This window comes from Lutra lutra, chromosome 10, assembly GCF_902655055.1.
Source record: "Lutra lutra chromosome 10, mLutLut1.2, whole genome shotgun sequence".
Lineage (NCBI taxonomy): Eukaryota > Metazoa > Chordata > Mammalia > Carnivora > Mustelidae > Lutra > Lutra lutra.
In genome coordinates, this window is record NC_062287.1 from 54,144,053 (window position 1) to 54,161,491 (window position 17,439).

Consider the following 17,439-nt stretch of genomic DNA (forward strand, 5'->3'; position numbering starts at 1 on the left):
ACCTCAAAGTGGAAACAGAGAACCCCAGAAAGACTCAGGACTTGAGAGCAGGAGATATGTCTTAAGTGGGAGTAAAAGTAGCACTAGAGAGAGGAAAATTAGTTGAAAATCTACTTAAGCAGCATATATATCTACAGATATCCTCCCCCACCCTAAAGGAAGATTAGGAATTTAGTCTCTTGAGGGAGAGATTGAATCCAAGGGAATTTGCTAAAACTGGGCCAAGGGAGCCGAGTACTGTGCTGCAGAGGGGTTAAGTGAAGTCTATATACTGAATGGTCAGACTACCCAGCCCATTCCCTCCATTTACTCCCAAAATACTAGCAGACTGGCTAACTATTCTAAGCAGGAGACTGGAAAATTCTTCTCTGGGGAAATCTGACCAGTCCATAATAAAGCCATAACGAGACTGATAACTGATAGATGTAAAGGGGTAGTAGGTTTTTCTCAACAGAAGAGCCTAGGTAGGTCTACAATGAAAGCCGCCAGCCAACATGCCCCACCCTATACATACAGCTTTCTGTCAGTTTTTAGTGCCCATATTCGTATATAATGGACAGCTAGCCAGCATTTAAGAAAACTCTGAAATGAAACAGAGATCAAAACAAATAGATACAAGGAACTTACAGGTAAGAGAGAAAACATAAAAGAATAAAACATCAAAAAAAAAATCACAGATATCATCAGGATACAGTGATTTTACTAAAAAACAGGATGCTGTTTTTTAAAAAAGGAACTTTTAGAGATCAAGAAAGAGTTACCAGAAGTTTAAAGTATGATAGCTAAAAGGACAAATCCAGAAAAGTAGTGAAGAATAACATTAAAGGATAAAGAAAATAATACTTAAAGAGCATTTACTATGTGCTAGGCTCTATTCTAACAATTTTATATTTATTATCTCATTTATTTACACCCCAAAATCTTATAGGTTGTTTTCCTTGTTTTCAAATGAGAAAACTTAATTCCAGAATTTAGTTTCCCCACAGTCACAAAACTGGTTAAGTGGCAAAAACTGATATTCAAACTCAGAAGTCTAGTTCCAAAAATCCAGGCTTTTAACCACTATTATAGTAGAAAGAAAAAGCAAACAAATAGAAAATGGGAACGAGAAAAGAAAAGCAAAAGGATCGATCCAGGCAGTTCAACATCCTAAATAGTTGATCCAAAAAGAGAGAACAGAGAAAGACCTAGGAAATAATTCAAGAAATCTCCCAGAACTGAAGGATACAAGTGTCTAAAGTGAAAGGGACCACTGAGTATGCACCAATGGATAAAATAAAGACCCACACCAAGAGAAATTACCTTGAAATTTCAGAATTCTAAAAGTTACCAAGAGTTTTCAAAGACAAAAAGAGGAAATTAAAACGGCATTGGGCTTCTCAAAAGCAATACTGAAGGCAACAGCCAATGGAGCACTATCTTTAAAGTTCTCAGGGAAAATTACCTCCAACCTAAAAAATACTTTACCTAAACCATCAAGAAAGTGGGAGACTAAAATAAAGACATTTTCAGTCCACCATACAAGGTCTCCAAAACTTTACCTTCCATCCACCCATATACCAAGAAGCTACCAGAGGATGCTCCAGCAAATGAGTAAATAAACGAAAGAGGGTGACCAGCATGCTAGTGAAGGGAGACTCCAGAAATACAGGTGTGCAACAAGCCTTGGGCACCATCAGCATCCAGATTAGTGTGGAAAGTTAGAGTGTTCTAATAACATACAACTGACAGAATACTGATGATCTGAACATACTAAGAAGAGTTTCGGAAAAGAACTAAGGATACCATACAAAGAATAAAAAAAAGGAGGCAACAATAATTATTCACTTAATCATATCCTTCCTTTCTTCTATAAAACACCCACTTCTGACAACTTTGTTACTCTGGCAAAGTAAAAATTGAGTTCCTAAAGGTAAAGTTATCCATATACAGGTTAAAAAAATCTACATTTTCATTTTTTTCCCAAATGGCATTACAGTAATAAAACAGAACAAGTCTTAGAAGTATGACATCTGCTGGCTGTGTGACATTAGACAAGTCATTTGTCATCTCTGAACCTTGTTTACAAAAAGTGAATTAGTAATATCTATCCCAAAGCTTTCTGTGGAGAATTAAAGAAACGTGATTGTTCCCAGCATAATGCCAAGCACATAGTAAGCACTCAGTGCATGTTTGTTAAATCTGAATCATACTGACTGAAAGAGATGGAAACAGCAATTGGCAGACAGAGACTCCCTCCTTCACATACCTTCTGTGTTGTTGTGTTTGTCGTCTGTGTTGATGGTTTGGTGAAGGTTATTTTCACAGGAGACATGTGGGGTGGTAAGGAGTTGGCAATGCTCTGCATGATGTTGCTCATCTTGGGACTGCCACTCACAGGCACAGTGATAGTCTTTGAGACAGGAACAACAGCCTTTGGAACTTCCTTTAGGACAACGGGGGAGGAGCTAGAAGAATTTGTTCGCCTTCGTTTTCTGGGTTTTTCATCTTCATCTGAACAGCTAACACCTGAAAGGCAATGACAGTTCTGTTGTACTTATCACGATCTAACCCTGCATTTTATACTTCATTTTAAGCCTTTGTGTCATCAGCTGTCCTTTACTTCTCTCCCTTTGCCTCAAGCCCAATCAAACAGTAAGTCCTATCAATCCTCCCTCAGAATTTTTCTCTGAATACCTTTCCTTCTTTCTCTAACACTTTGGCTATGTCAGGCCTTCTTATCCCCAGCCTGTATTTTAGCAACCTCCTAAAAGGTGTCCATGCTTCCAATCACTCCAATTCAATCCTCTATCCTGCTGTCAGTTACAGAATCTTATATCTAATGGTGTCAATGCTTTGCCTTAAATCCTTAAGTAGTTTTTATCTCCCTACAAGAAGAGGCACTTAAATCATTACTACATCATTTAAGGTTCTACAGCTTTCCAAGAATACAAACACAAGTCTTAACTGCAGAGGTCCACTAATACGTGCTTTTTTTTGAGAAATATAGTACATTACTGTAAATGTTTCTCTTTCCTCTTATGATTTTCTTAGTAACATTTTCTTTTCTCTAGCTTACTTTATTGTAAGAATATAGTACATAACACATATACGAAATACATACTAGTCAACTGTTTATGTTACCAGTAAGACTTCTGGCCCACTGTTGACTATTAGTAGTTAAGTTTTTGCAGAGTCAAGTTATATGCAGATTTTTGACTGTACAGGGAGTCAGCGTCCCTTAGTCCCACATTGCTCTAGGGCCAACTATACCCTATTCTACCCAACCCTGTGCCCCCTGTAATCCCGATACACTAAACTGCTCACGATTCCCCAAAGCCCTACCTTACCACATTCTACCCAACCAGACTCTCCAAATGCTATTGTTCTTTGGGGAATACTACCCACCAACAATGAACTCTTCATCATCCTGCAAATCATCTCCTCAGTGACGTTCTCCCTTACTCCTCTAAGCAAAACTAATCCACATCTCCTCTGAGCTTAAGCACTTTGTATATTCTCTTCTGTATCACTTACCCCATGGCACTGTAGCTGTTGGACTGCATATCTCCCATTATAAAGGGGCTCCCAGATGGCAATGACTAAGACTTATTGGTTTGTTTCCCTGGCAAGTGCCTTGTACATATGAAGCTAGATTAATGAACGATTATATCTCCAACTAATGTTGCCTCTGTGACTTCTGAGAATAAAGCAATAAACTTCCCATTACTTTAAACAACATTTTATGTTTAAAGGTTTCATTGGGTTTGGGATTCACTCTCAATGTTTTAAAAAATGATTAAAAAGAAAAAAAAAAGGTAGATTGTGGGGCGCCTGACTGGCTCAGTCAGAAGAGCATACAATGATGTCAGGGTTGTGAGTTGGAGCCCCATGTTGGGTATAGAGATTACCAAAAACAAACAAACAAACAAAAAAACAGATCTCTTACAGTCACCTTGGCAAAATCTACAGAAATCAGATAGAAACTTAACAGTTCCAGATTCTTAGTTTTCTTCTTTATGAACTAAAGCCTCAATTATTTTTGCAGACTTTAAAAAAAGAAAAAATTAAGTGAGAAGCATAAAACCTTGCAACATACACAGGAAATCTCTACAGAGCAGACAAAAATAAGTATACAGCATGACTTATGGAATTGTTAATAAAATATAACTCCTTATACAGTTATACCTTCATTTTTAGACTTTAATTTAAATAAGGCTGACAATGACCTAAAATCATTCCTAAAACAGCAACTCTACCTCTAAAAGTTACAAAGAAATCAGGTTTATCGCCATATTGAGAAAAATGAAACTCAAATGTTAGTAATCCCTCCAGCTGATAACAAAAGTAAAACAATACTGACATAACAGACACTAAAACCAAAACATGACCTGGTCTTTAAACTGTTTCACAGGAGAGAATCAAGGGGTTAAAAACTGTAAATAAACTTCAAAAGCTTACAGTCAACTAGAAATATAAAAGATGGACTCTCTAGAACGTAGCACTGAATGTAACAGTTGGATGATATGCTATATAAATAATTTTTTTAAAGAACATTACAGAGATTACAATTATAGGAGTAAATGCTGAATAAATCATATAAGCACATTTCTTCAGTTTCCATTCCCATTTCTATTCCATGACAACAAAAATAAGTGAATACTTGGAAGATAGCACTGTTCAAGGCAGATTTCCCACAGAGAACAAAAAAACGTCATTTCTCAACCCCCAGTATTGATTAAAAAGCAATATATACCTAGTCACATGTAAAGAAAGGAATTTACAACCTTCAAAAACTAACCACTGCTAATAGCCAGTGGACCGATGATTTAATCCAGGAAGGCAGATCTAATCGGAGCCTATGTTGCAGCATTTAGCCAAGATGGCCCTGATAACACTGAGAATATCACTTACTTTTGACATAAACAGTACTTCCACTTGGCAAGACAACTACATTGGAGGCAGGACTGGCAGGTCTTGGAGACTTAACCGTTGCTATGCTGCCACTTGGAACAGGGGTAGAGGTTGGGGTTGACGTGGTACTTGTGTAGGAATAGCAAACCACTACTGAAGGAACGATAAGAAAGTTTGCTGTTAACTTTCACCAAAACTGTCCACGCATATACAGAAAAGTAATTTTTTTTACTGCAGGCCAATTTTAACATTTTCATGTGATCAGAAGTTAGAGGCCATTACGAGGTATTAGGTCCACTAAGTTAAAAGGTATTAATAACCCTTCCTGAAAATCATCACTTCACTGGGTTTTACTCAAGTATGTAATAGCTGCTCTACAGGTGACATTGCCAATGGAAAAGAGCACAATTATAAAGAATCAAGTTTAAAACTATACTGAGAAAAATAAAAATAATTTTTCATTCACGGCAAGAGTTAGACAAAAGGCATACTTGTATTCCCTTTTTAATACTGACAGCAGCACCAATGATAGAGTGATGCGTAATTTTTCCCTAACCATGGCAATTTCCAACTTGGCTACTGGGGGGAACCACAGCAAGGTTATTTTATTATAAAACAACTTATAGTCACTTGCCATCCAACCAGTACAAAAATAACTCAACTAAATGACATCATATGTTAATTTCTTGAATGACAACAAGAAGGAAGAATAGTTCATAAGACACCATTTACTGATAGCATGCATTACACTAAATCCTTCTCCGTATATTAGCACGAATTCTCACACCACCACATCCTCATTTTAAAGATGAGGAATCTAGGGTTCACAGAAACTTAAGTTGCTGGAGGTTACATAACTAAGAAATGGCTAACTAGGACTCAAAGGCAGAAATCCTATATTCTTTTCACTTTACCAGACAGCTGGTGGATAGAAAAGGTAAACGTAAGAAGAGAGAAAGATAACTCTCCTACAACAAAGAAAACAGGATTTTGTATATTGGTACCTGTCTCTCTCTAAATATAGCTTCCTGTAGTCAAAAACAGAGCCTGGCATGCATGAAGTGTCTCATTTTGCTCCACAATCCACTGCTAATCAAGAAACGACAATTCCCTAAAGTAATCTGACAACTTCATTATTTTCAGAGTTACTTTCAAGCAATACCAAACTAAGCTACTAGAATCAATCCGAATACGAGCTCTCGAATTTAATATTAGTCTTGGCGATCTCAAGAGAATTCAAGTAAAGCACATACCAATTACTAGATTAAATAACAATAAAAAAGCCTTCTCCTCTGCCAGGTAATCCCTAATAGATTCAGAACACTGACTAGAACAGAGAAACACCATATACCACTGACTCCAGAAGATAAAACAGAGTTTTATTGTCTAAGTAATCAGTTAGGCATCTTTCCCCAGCAGGTAAGTGACTTCCATCCTTTTTTTTCCTATGTCACCCATTAAGGCCTTTCATGCACTTCTCACAAGACTGATATCAAAAATTCTCTCCAAGAAGGCTTTTGCAATTTTCTGATTAATAGAATTCACACTTTGAATAAAAGGGAGATTTAGTTTTGGCTGAGACTAAAAACTTGGCAGTTTCTAGTTTCAGAGTAAGAGCTGCTTACTGTGTTTTTTAACCTTCATACACTGGGATTTAAAAACAGATGAAAAACAGGATACCTTTCCTTGAAGAATCTGAGAAAAGCCATCTCTACACACAGAAGTATAGTTTTCTACTCACCTTCCTTGCTTCCGGTTTCTGCAGGCACTGGAAGAGATGCATTGTGCTGGATAGCTGCATTGGCAACAGCGTTAGCTGTTACCGTGAAGGCGGTTTGAGGAACCAACCGGGGCATCAGTGGAACCAAGCGACGACCCTCAATGGACCATTCTGAAGAGCTATTAGGTCCAGACATACTAAACAAAAAAGAAAATGCTGCTACAAGGGTTCTCAATCACTAAAAATGAATCAACTATTTTCTCAAGCAAATATAACTTTTTAAATTATAAAAACTATCCTGAGTGAATAGGAGAGACTTTATTTTAAGCAAGCAAAATCAAAATTATGAATAATTATCAGAATTCAAGGGATTTCACACACAAAGTTCTTACACATTTTATTCTAGAATCTAAATCTTATAATTAACACAACTGAAACTATAAAAAAATGTTTTATGCCTTCTAAATATTGAACTTATTTTCATTACTTTAAATCTGGCATTGCTAACGAAAACTAGTACATCTACTAGTTTTAGACTTAATTTTGTAATTCAACTAAAAAGGTAAAAGGTACTTATAATTTTTAAGATTAGATTTTAATAATTGAGGATAGAATTCACTGAATCTTTGCAAAAATTATCTAACTGCCTGCATGGCCAGAGGTTCTAAGGCTTTCAAACAAGGGAAACTGAGGCAGTAAACGAGGGAGACCAAGTATGGAGGGAGAGAAGAGGGTTGTATATATCACTGCATGTGTCACTGATGGTGTGTTATATTAGTATCCTTCCCATTAAAAAATAAACTAGATCTGAGGTCACTGGAAGAAACCTGCCACTACTTTAATTTTACTTATACCACTCTTTAAGAAATATTTGAGGTCACTGAACTATCTCCCTAAGTAGACACTATTCTGTTTCTCTACTCTAAAAACTTGAATGAATTTTATCCCAGGAATCCAACTGAAATATGGTTGAAATATGAAAAGATAATTGTGTCACTTCTCTTGATTTGGCTTCACAAAAGGCAGTTGCATCACTTCTCCTAATGATTAGTGTGTCAAGGTTTAAAATATACCCAGAATAGGTTAATCAATCTCTTTACTACATCAGAAATATTTCTGTACCTTTTCCAAACCAAAGATTCTACAACCCAATCTAAGGCTTAAGACCTGAATAGTCCACTGATTCTTCATATTTAGAGAGCGTACACAAAAGCCCTTGTTAGTGGATAATGGAATAATGATGATGATGATGATGATGATTATGGTAGTTAACATCAACTAAGCACTTTTTTTATGTCAGGCACTATTTTAAACATTTTCTATGTAGTAACTCATAATTCTCTGAATAATCCTATGAAATTGGTAATATTATTATCTCTATTTTGTGGATGGAAAAACTGAGTCACTGGAAGGTTAAATAACTTCCTAAGTTCATACACTTTTGCTGAATGGAACAAATAAATTACTTTACAACTTAAGATTTACTTTCAGTTCAGAAAGGAATTTCTAGTTGATGAATCTAGTTGGGTTACTATAAGAAATTTGCAAACTATTTAACCAGTACTACCTAAAACGAGGGAAAGAAGAGTTTCTAAAACCCCAATTAACTCCATAAATTTGTTATCACATAATCTCCAATTTGACACTAGTTATGAAATAAAGAATGGTATAAATAAGAGAAACAGAAACGGGCTACAGCTAACTGTCAAAGGAAAAAATTCTAAAAGCTATTTAGTGTTTTCTTAACTGACTCCTATTTTGCTATAATTTTATTAGAACATCACTAGTAAATTTGCTAGGTGATTGTTTACACACAAATAAAGTGATGTCTACACTTACCTGGTGCATTGTTTAAATGGTGGCAGAAATTATGGAAGATTAATAATTTGAAACACATGTATATTTGCTATTGAAAAGACAGAATTTGCAGTGCAAAAGACAGAACTGCAACTTTTTAAAAAATCTGTAAATCTTCCAAATTTCTACTCATGCAAACATGCTCAAACTTTTTTTAAGTGAGTAAAAAATTATGTTAGAATTAGATTAAGAAATGCCTATTTGCTTAGTAATGAGGGTGTAAATATGCATTAGTTGCCCAAATCATCTAAACTGAATTTTACATCTTACTCCGGGGCTTCCCTGGAGCCCCTAAGTTTCAATATAAGGATCGCTTCTCTATTTAGATTAAGAATGGCAAGGGAGGGTAGAAACCTTGCTCCAGACCCTTTCCTGAAAAATCTAACATGATACTAATGAAACTACCTTGGCCCTCACATCCTTTGGTATGCAGTGCACCAGCAAAAAAAGAAATCTTTACCCTCACACAGAAACTCACACAGTAGCCTATGAATGTCCGGCTTATGGGGAAGGAGTTTAAAAGAACAGTAATTCCAGACAGCGACTTTCTTTGAACGTTAGAGACAGTACTGGCAAGGGGGGGCACAATTAAAAACTCTGAAGCCCCTTGACATTCCAGGCTTTAATATTATAATATTCTGACATGTTTCAAACTGAATTCGAGTATCAAACTTAAAAAAATGGTCTGGTGCCAAATAGTAAACACGTGTTATGCTTCCGGCCATAAGCAAGGCTTTTCTTTGATCCCAGAAACCCAGCTCCTTTTGTTTCCACCTCCTTTGTGCTCGATCTTCTCGGCTTTCTCTTCACCTTTCAACCACATTCCTTCTGGCCTAAGCTGCGATTCTGAGTGGGGGAGGGAAGGGCGAGGGGAAGGGAATGTAGTCAGCTCAGATGCATTCCCCTTGGCTCCAGTTGCTTTTTTCCGGCTCAGAGTATGAGGCCATCCTATAGATAATCTTTGGATTTAGGTTCTGTTACTACTTCTGAAGGAAAGAGGGCAGAGGAGGTATAGAGAATAAGGGATCTATGCCTTCCTTACCACTCCACACTCACCAACCCCTGGGCTCAACAAGTAAAATACGACACCTAGTCAAACTAAAACCACAGCATAAAATATTAAAACAGGAGTACAGAAAGACCTAAGAAGCTTTTAAAATTATATGCTGAAGTAAACTCTTCAGAAAATTAAATTCATGTATTAAAGAAATCAGAAAGGAGAGAAAAAAGGAAACACAGGCAGATAAAAGCCAACTCTCAATTATCCATGCTAATAGAGAGAGGAGGGAAAGGGAGAGGTCAAACAGATTAAAGAAATCCACATATTATCCAAAAATACTTTGGTAAATACTTGTAAATTCTTCCACCAAGCCATTTCCAGGTCAACTAACAAGTAGTAAAATGACTAATTAAAATTTTCACCTCCTCTCCCTTCCCACCCTCTGACTAGAGGTACTCCCAAGCAGCAAAATGGCTAAAGGGTGGGCAGTATTAGGAGGGGGAGGAGGGGAAGAGAAGGAAAAGCAGAGGGCACGGTTAATTCGTAAATGGGAATATGTGCCCCTGAATAATTGAGAGCTTCAATTTTGAAATAATACAAGAAAAAGCCTGAAATAATAATAACCTATTTGCATACCTGTAACTTGGTCTTTCACCCAAATATAAGGATAAATTCATTCTTTAAAGGGGAAAAAAGGAAAAGGAGACTAAATAAATGTTATCCTTTAAGTATGAAACTGATGCATCAACTTACAACTAATTGCCCCACAACATTTTTCCAATGCTTTTAAGGTACTAACTGTCTCTAAGTGCCTCTGAATGTTAAGCTATTGTTTACTACTTTATTATCTAGCACATAAGTTTCCTATTACCATCTCAAATTAGAATCTAGGTTCAGTCATTATTTTTAGAGCAACCCAGTTCAAAAGTTTAGAGCAAATTAAAGAAGGAACACATTAATATTTGAATGGTTCAACCATGTTGGCCTGACAACTAAATACTTAATGTCTCTAGTAGAAAAATTCCAAACTTCTACAGTGCATACATACCCACCACTGAAAAACCTCAAAATCCAGATACCTAAGCTTTCAAACTACACAGTTAAAAAGGTAGCACCCCATTTTATAAGTTAAGTAAAATGAGGAACAACGAAGCACAACATGAAGCTAATGAATCTGCAGCGTCAATTCAAATACTGCCAACTGGTTTAAACACACTATTGATCACATTATGGAAATGCACTGAATTTTTTCCTTTAGTTTTATTTCACATTAAAACATAAAAATAAAAAATAAATGAATTATACTGTAATAGATCTTATTTTTAATGAAATGTTCCTGTCATCTTGCATTAACATTTAAGGATAATTTGTTTCTTTCTATTCTTTAGGAGGCACTATCTCCATACAATGTTTGATCCTTGCCCATAGTCCTCCACCCCCCTCCACCCCCCCATCTGTCACATAGTTTTAATGATCTGAAAATAATTTGATAAGAATCCTTCATAATTTTATTTTGTTGGCTTTTTTAAAGTTAAATTAAGATATATTCATATTTCTTAAAAGTAGAACATATATTCTTACAATCCTTTTTCTGACTCTCAAAATACATGAAATATTAGTTATAAAGAAAATATATAATGCCTATTTATAAAGCAATATGTATACCACATACCATTACAAAGAACCTCTAAGGGGCTGTCAAATGAGGGGAGCATACTACTTTATTACTGAACTTTGCTTTAAGTAAGCAAATCATCTGCTAAACTGTGGTGGCCTTTTATCCAGAGATCACATTATAACTGGATTTGACCTGAGTACTTAAAGCTTGCCTAACCAAATGCAAAAACATAACCAACTGAATAAACAGTTAACACCTCTATGGTCAGGATCCCTGAGTAAAGAAATATTACTATTAAGATAAAAGACTCAGGAATCTGCTATACAACAGGAAGACTGTTTCAAAACTATGTTATACTACGTCATAAAAATCAGGGGTTGTATGACTAATGGCTTACTTATGTGCAATTGTTGTTAACCGTTCATCGTTTACTGCTCTCCGAACTTCAGCACGGTGGCGCTCTGTTGAGATGCTATGAAAAAAAATAGCCATTATAGAACTCTGCCAAGCAGGCAGCTCTTTTCTATATTTTTATTAATGTTTAAGTCAACATTTTGTTTGGGGAAGAGGGGAGACAAGATTGATTTGTGAAAAGATATAGACGGGGCCTAATATATATCTTCAGATGCTTTAATTAAAATCATAGGAAAGGGTTCAAAGTGATTCTGTGTAACTGCAGGAAGAATTAGTTGCAAATTAGAAATCACGGGAAGACAAATCAGCTTGGTAGCAAGTCATTACTTCCAAAACGCAGCAGAAATGTCAGACCATGTTCAAGATTAGCAGAGGTTCCTATTATCTAAATATGCAAACAGCCACTGAATGACCCGTAATTGTGGTTACTGAGAAGATTTTGGCACTTAGAAGCAAGTCTTCTAAAGTTCTTTCTAAAGCTTAAGAATCTATAATTTATGTTCAGTGAATATAATAAAGAAACAAAAGTGGCAAGATAATCTGTTTCCTGTGGGTATATGCTATGAAATTTGACACCAAGACATTACTCCCCTACTCAACACTTCAGCTGTATGTCTTCTACATTACACCGTTACCATTCCAGTCAAAATGTGCAGATATTGATCCTGACTAAATACACGTAAAGTTAATACTAAACAAGTGAAAAAAGGCTACACCCATTCCATTAGTAAATATTCAGTAAAATGAATAACCACTCTTCAAATTGTAATCTTTACTGCTTAAGCAAAATCTGTATCATGGACTAAAATATAAAATAGGTAAATCTGCTGGAAAGCAGATTTATGGGGAACCACAAAGAACAAACAAAAAATATATAAACTATTAAATAGGAAGACAATAAGATTAAGGATTTGACTTAATAATATCCCTATATCTTATAATATCAATATCTATATCAACCATAGATAGGAAAAGACTTCTCTATTTTCATTTAAAAAAAAGAACAGGACAAAATGGTTTTAAATGTAGAAAGGAAACTTCAGTTAAAACAGTATTTTCGGAGAAAGCTCAAGATGTCAGAATGGATCAAGACAGGTATCAAAGAATTCCACTCACTAGAATTTTTTAATGGATTCAAGTGCCACTCTAGCCGGAAAATGGGGGTATAAACTATCTGCAGGGCTATGACTATATCAAAACCACCCATTTCTATAAATTAAGATAATAGCTTCCTAGTATGTCCTTCTTCCCTCCCAACAAATGACACTGGGCCACTCCAAGTCTTCAGATCTTGTTGCTACCAGGTCTTCTTCCCTTCACCCATGTCAAAAATACCTCCCCTTCCCAGGTGACCAAAACCTAAAATAACCTGCCTTAAACTCTTTCTGGTTACAGAATAAATGATAAATTACATAACTTTCTGTAAAAAGCACACAACTAGGATGAACTAAGTACCAACAACCTGAACAACTCTGTCTTCAACTTGAGAATGAAAAGTATTAAAACTCCTCAAAATGAAATTTCTAGAGTCATATCTCACAAACTTTTATGATAATTTACCTAAGAACTTTTGAGAGTTCTCCAAGAAGATCTTTCTTTTCCTTGGTGAGATCCCCCTGTGCCCGAAGTGCACTGATAACTCCAGCATATGCCTCCAATTCTAGAAGAAGAAAATTATTTTATCAAGATAGGCCTTCAATATTTTAATACTGTGGCTACATATAGTGAAACTTTAGGGCAAAAAAACCTAGAAATCAGTAAAAAAAATCAACACACAAAATTTTTAAAGTTCCTCTCAAAAATGTTATCTAAGAGCACTGATTAAAATGTGGTTTTTATAATTGTATATCTTTTTTTTATTGTGTCACAGAAGTCATGTGTACAAAATGTTTAGGTAGAAAAATCTAATGGTAAGTATTTTATCTCACACATTATCACTGAAGAACATGTAATTCTGATGCTACCAACAATTGGGAACAGGCTCCAAGTGATACAAGGCTGATAAGAGAAATTTTTAGCTTTACTGACAGGTTACCTACAATGACCAATCCTTGAAATAATTTCTTAGTCCTGCCTAGAATTCAAACTACATTCTACCTCCCTCCTGGGGTTGAGAATACAATGAGTAATGCACAGTAGAAAACTCCTAGAATAAGAGTCAAATGACCAGATTCTGGTTCCAGCACTCCCACTTACTAGTTGTGTGACCTTGGGCAAGTTCTTTCTCACTCTTGAACCTCAATTTCTTTATCTAGAAGAAACATCGAAGGTATCTTCCAGATCTAAGATCCTCTGCATCTACCATCGAAATGACTAAGACCGGTTAGGAAACATGAGTTGCTCTTATAGCAACCAGCATATAATATACTGAACCCTAATGCCAAATAGTTTCATTTCACTATCTTTCCACAGCAACAACCATTATGAAATGAAACTGCCAGTCTCCAATACTGGTTAAAATATAAAAGCAAAAAGTCCTCACTGGCTTCCAATGAACCATGCCTGTCTCCCAGCACACTCCTTGGGCACTGTACTACTTTTGAATACTCCTTTCCCACATTGACTCTGAGCTTGGCATGTGACTTGCCCTGGCCAGTGGAACATCAGCATACATAATGCAAACATTATGTATGAAGCTCACTAACATTTGCCTGCAGGGCCTTGCTCTCTCTCTCTCTTGAGATCTCTCTTGAGATAACCAAGCTGCGAAGAAGACCAGGATAAAGGCCACATGGAGAGAGGCCCAGCCATCTGAGCTAAGCCCAGCAAACCAGCTAACGTACCAGCTGAATACGCCACATGAGAGCTCGGGCAAAACCAGCAACCACAGAATCAAAAGAAATAAAAAAATAGTCATTTTATGCCACTAACACTATGAGACAGGTAAATCTAAGCAAACTAGAATGATAGGAATAAGTGTCCAAACTACAAGTTATCTTCTTAGTCAATTCAAGCTGCTACTAGTATTTGGTATTTCCCAAGGCCTGACGCACAAATAATGAAGGCATACATATGTGCATCCTAGGTACTGCACCAATAATAAACAAGTAGCCTTGTTTAGTTCATGTTATTCACAGTTCTGAGAGCCAAAAAAGAGTGAGCTGACTATATTAAACAGAAATGTCAATCCATGGGGTGTCTGGGTGGCTCAAGTCAGTTGGGTATCTGCCTTTAGCTCAGGCTGTGATCCCAAGTTCCTGGGATTGAGGCCCCACATCAGGTTCCCTGAGCAATAGGGAGTCTTGCTTATCCCTCTCCCCCTGCTCCTCCTCCCTGCTGGAAAGAAATGTCTGATCCAACTGAATTATCCCATGTGTAAACATTTTGCATATTCAATCTATGCTGAATACTATGTAGATGTTTCATGGGGTATCTCTGGAAGAACAAAGCTTTCCTGCTCTTAGAATGGTGAAGGAAATACTTAGTACCAAGAAACATTTATTTCAGCTTTTATCAGGACCCAAAGTAAAGTTCAGAAAGACACTGGGAATAACCAACTAAGAAATCACTATACTAAAAGTTTACACCTCGTTTATGGAATATTTTACTCAACAGATCAGTACTGAGTCAGTTAACTCTAGAATAAAGCTACAGTGAAACAAGTCATCAGACAATGATGATACAGTTTATAATACAGTGATAAAAGCAAAGAGAAGAAAACACATCACCCAGTCTAGAAGCATAAGCTTTCATCAGAAAGAGAAATGTGCTCTAAGCAATTAGAAAAAAAATGCAAATATGCAGAAGGAATACATTAAAAGAACAAATAATGTCTCATACAGACATCAAACTTCCAGGAACAGTCAGTGAATATTTTTGGAGTTCTACTTTAGTATAAGTAAAAATATGCCTGTATTTGGATAGTCACTAACTCAAACCAAATTTAACTGCACCTTACTACTACTACAAGGTACCATGGAGAATATCTACATGAATAAAACAAAGTCCTATCCTCAAGGTAATTAAAATCAAAGAAGAGACCTGTACATAGGAATAAAGAAGGACAAAAATGGAAAAGTAGTTTGGGGCCAGACTAAGCCTCTAGTTCCAGGCTAAAAAGCTTTTATTGGATAGGACCCAGTAGTTGATTAAATGTGGAAGGAATAGCAGAAGGAAAGGAAACAGATTTTGTAGTCCGCAAGATATTTAGGTGAAGGGCAATACCATAAAAAGAAATGGAGAGGTCAGAGAGAGGAAATGGTATGAGAAAAAGAAAAAGACGTTCACTTTTGGCCTATGCAATTTATGGTGATCAAGATACTACTTCAAAAAGAGTGAAATTAATCAAAGAAATGCAGCAAAGGTTTTTGACATTTCAAGTCTCGTTCCAAGTCTAACTAAAAAGTCATGGACATAAGTTAAGAGGTGGTAACCTCACACTAAACCAGAACTCAGACCACGGTTATAGTCACACAATCTGAGGCACTTCCTCCATTCTCCAGAAATTCACTCATTGTAAAGAACCTTTACTGACTTCCCAACTTCCTTGACATATGATTTCCATTTTGATGGGTATCCTCAGATCCTGACAAATATCAAACTTAATTGAATTTCTCATCGTTTTGGTGCCATTCTATTGTAGTATTAACTCCAATGGCACAAAAATTTAAGAGATACATGCAAACACCACGGAAAACAAAAAGATTTGCCAAATCACTCTATAAAGTACTCAACGTTCCATTTAAACAAATCAGCCATTCAATTATACTACAATCCATGAAGCCCCATGTTGGTGTTGTAACTGAGGAATGGTTTTTTTAAAATAAGGCATGGGAAAGGCAGGATAGACTGGCATGTTCAGTATAGTATTAAAAAAATTCTTGGGGCGCCTGGTGGCTCAGTTATTAAGCATCTGCCTTCTGCTCAGGTCATGTGGGATCGAGCCCCAAATGGGCTCCCCGCTCAGCAGGGGGCCTGCTTCTCCCTCTCCCACTTCCCCTGCTGTGTTCCCTCTCTCCCTGTATCTCTCTGTCAAATAAATAAATAAAATCTTAAAAAAAAAATTCTCGATCTCAGTGTTTTTTATCTAAGTAAAATTTAAATGTTTAGCATTTTATGTTAAATGATTTATAACTATTTTTAAAAGAACAAACTTAATTGTTAAAATATTTTAAGTTAATTCTTAAATACAGTACTTTCTCTAAACTTTGGATCGAGACCTAGTGTTTGAAGGCAATTCAAAAGTTTCATTGTTATGATAATGAGCCAACGGGTGGGGAGGAAGTCTTTCTGCAAATCACTATCAAGACTCACCTCCCAAAGTGAAGGGTCATTGAAGATGACATTACCCTGTAGGAAGGCTGTTTCCTTTTGTATAGAAAGAGCTCTCCCGCAATATTACCCACACAGCTCTGGCTAAAGTTAAGGATAAATTTAGACTTAAAGGTTACCATTTTTATATTTAAACATAATCTCTTGACTCAAGGCCCCAAAAGCCCAGAAACTCTAATCCAATCTACTGTAGTTGGGATCTGTTCATCTGCAATTATTTTAGCTATGTATTAAATAGCAGTCCAACTCTATAAACGGTAGATAGCAAACTATAGCAATTGCATGCAAGTGTGTAGAAAATCATCCTTGAATTAGTACTAAAAGTTTGGATATAAGGTTAAAGGAAAAAAATGATAATGGATGATTGCCCAAAAAAGCTCTCTAAACATGCTAAAATACAATGCTAAGAAATAGTTTAAAATAAGAGAAATCCTCCCAGTGGCCTGATGGGAAATAAAAAAGATAATGTTACTAGCAGACAGCACCAGGGCAGCTATGATTCAGATTTATACAAAAGAATTCCCAACAAAGATTTCCTCTGAAGATTCTCCTGCAAATAATGTCTGAAAGCAACTGCTCTAAAACACTATACCCTCAGATGTCAAGCACTATGGTAGGACCCTTTTATATACAACGAATCCACATAACAAACTTATGAGGCAGATA

At 36.2% G+C, this 17,439-nt stretch overlaps 1 protein-coding gene across 14 annotated transcripts in view; it reads right to left on the minus strand.

Annotated features, from left to right (window-relative positions):
- The window catches only part of EMSY (EMSY transcriptional repressor, BRCA2 interacting), an 87,487-nt gene that overhangs the window by 66,996 nt on the left and 3,052 nt on the right, over nt 1-17,439 (minus strand). For 5 of the 14 annotated variants that reach the window (XM_047691137.1, XM_047691132.1, XM_047691141.1 and 2 more), the window contains exons 3-8: nt 13,063-13,162; nt 11,486-11,560; nt 10,107-10,148; nt 6,635-6,810; nt 4,894-5,046; nt 2,249-2,508 (exon numbers count right to left, since the gene is read on the minus strand). In XM_047691137.1, coding sequence (XP_047547093.1) covers nt 2,249-2,508; nt 4,894-5,046; nt 6,635-6,810; nt 10,107-10,148; nt 11,486-11,560; nt 13,063-13,162 — 806 coding nt within the window. The remainder of the gene's footprint in view (nt 1-2,248; nt 2,509-4,893; nt 5,047-6,634; nt 6,811-10,106; nt 10,149-11,485; nt 11,561-13,062; nt 13,163-17,439) is intronic. The other 9 variants (XM_047691129.1, XM_047691142.1, XM_047691131.1 and 6 more) reach the window with 6 other exon arrangements.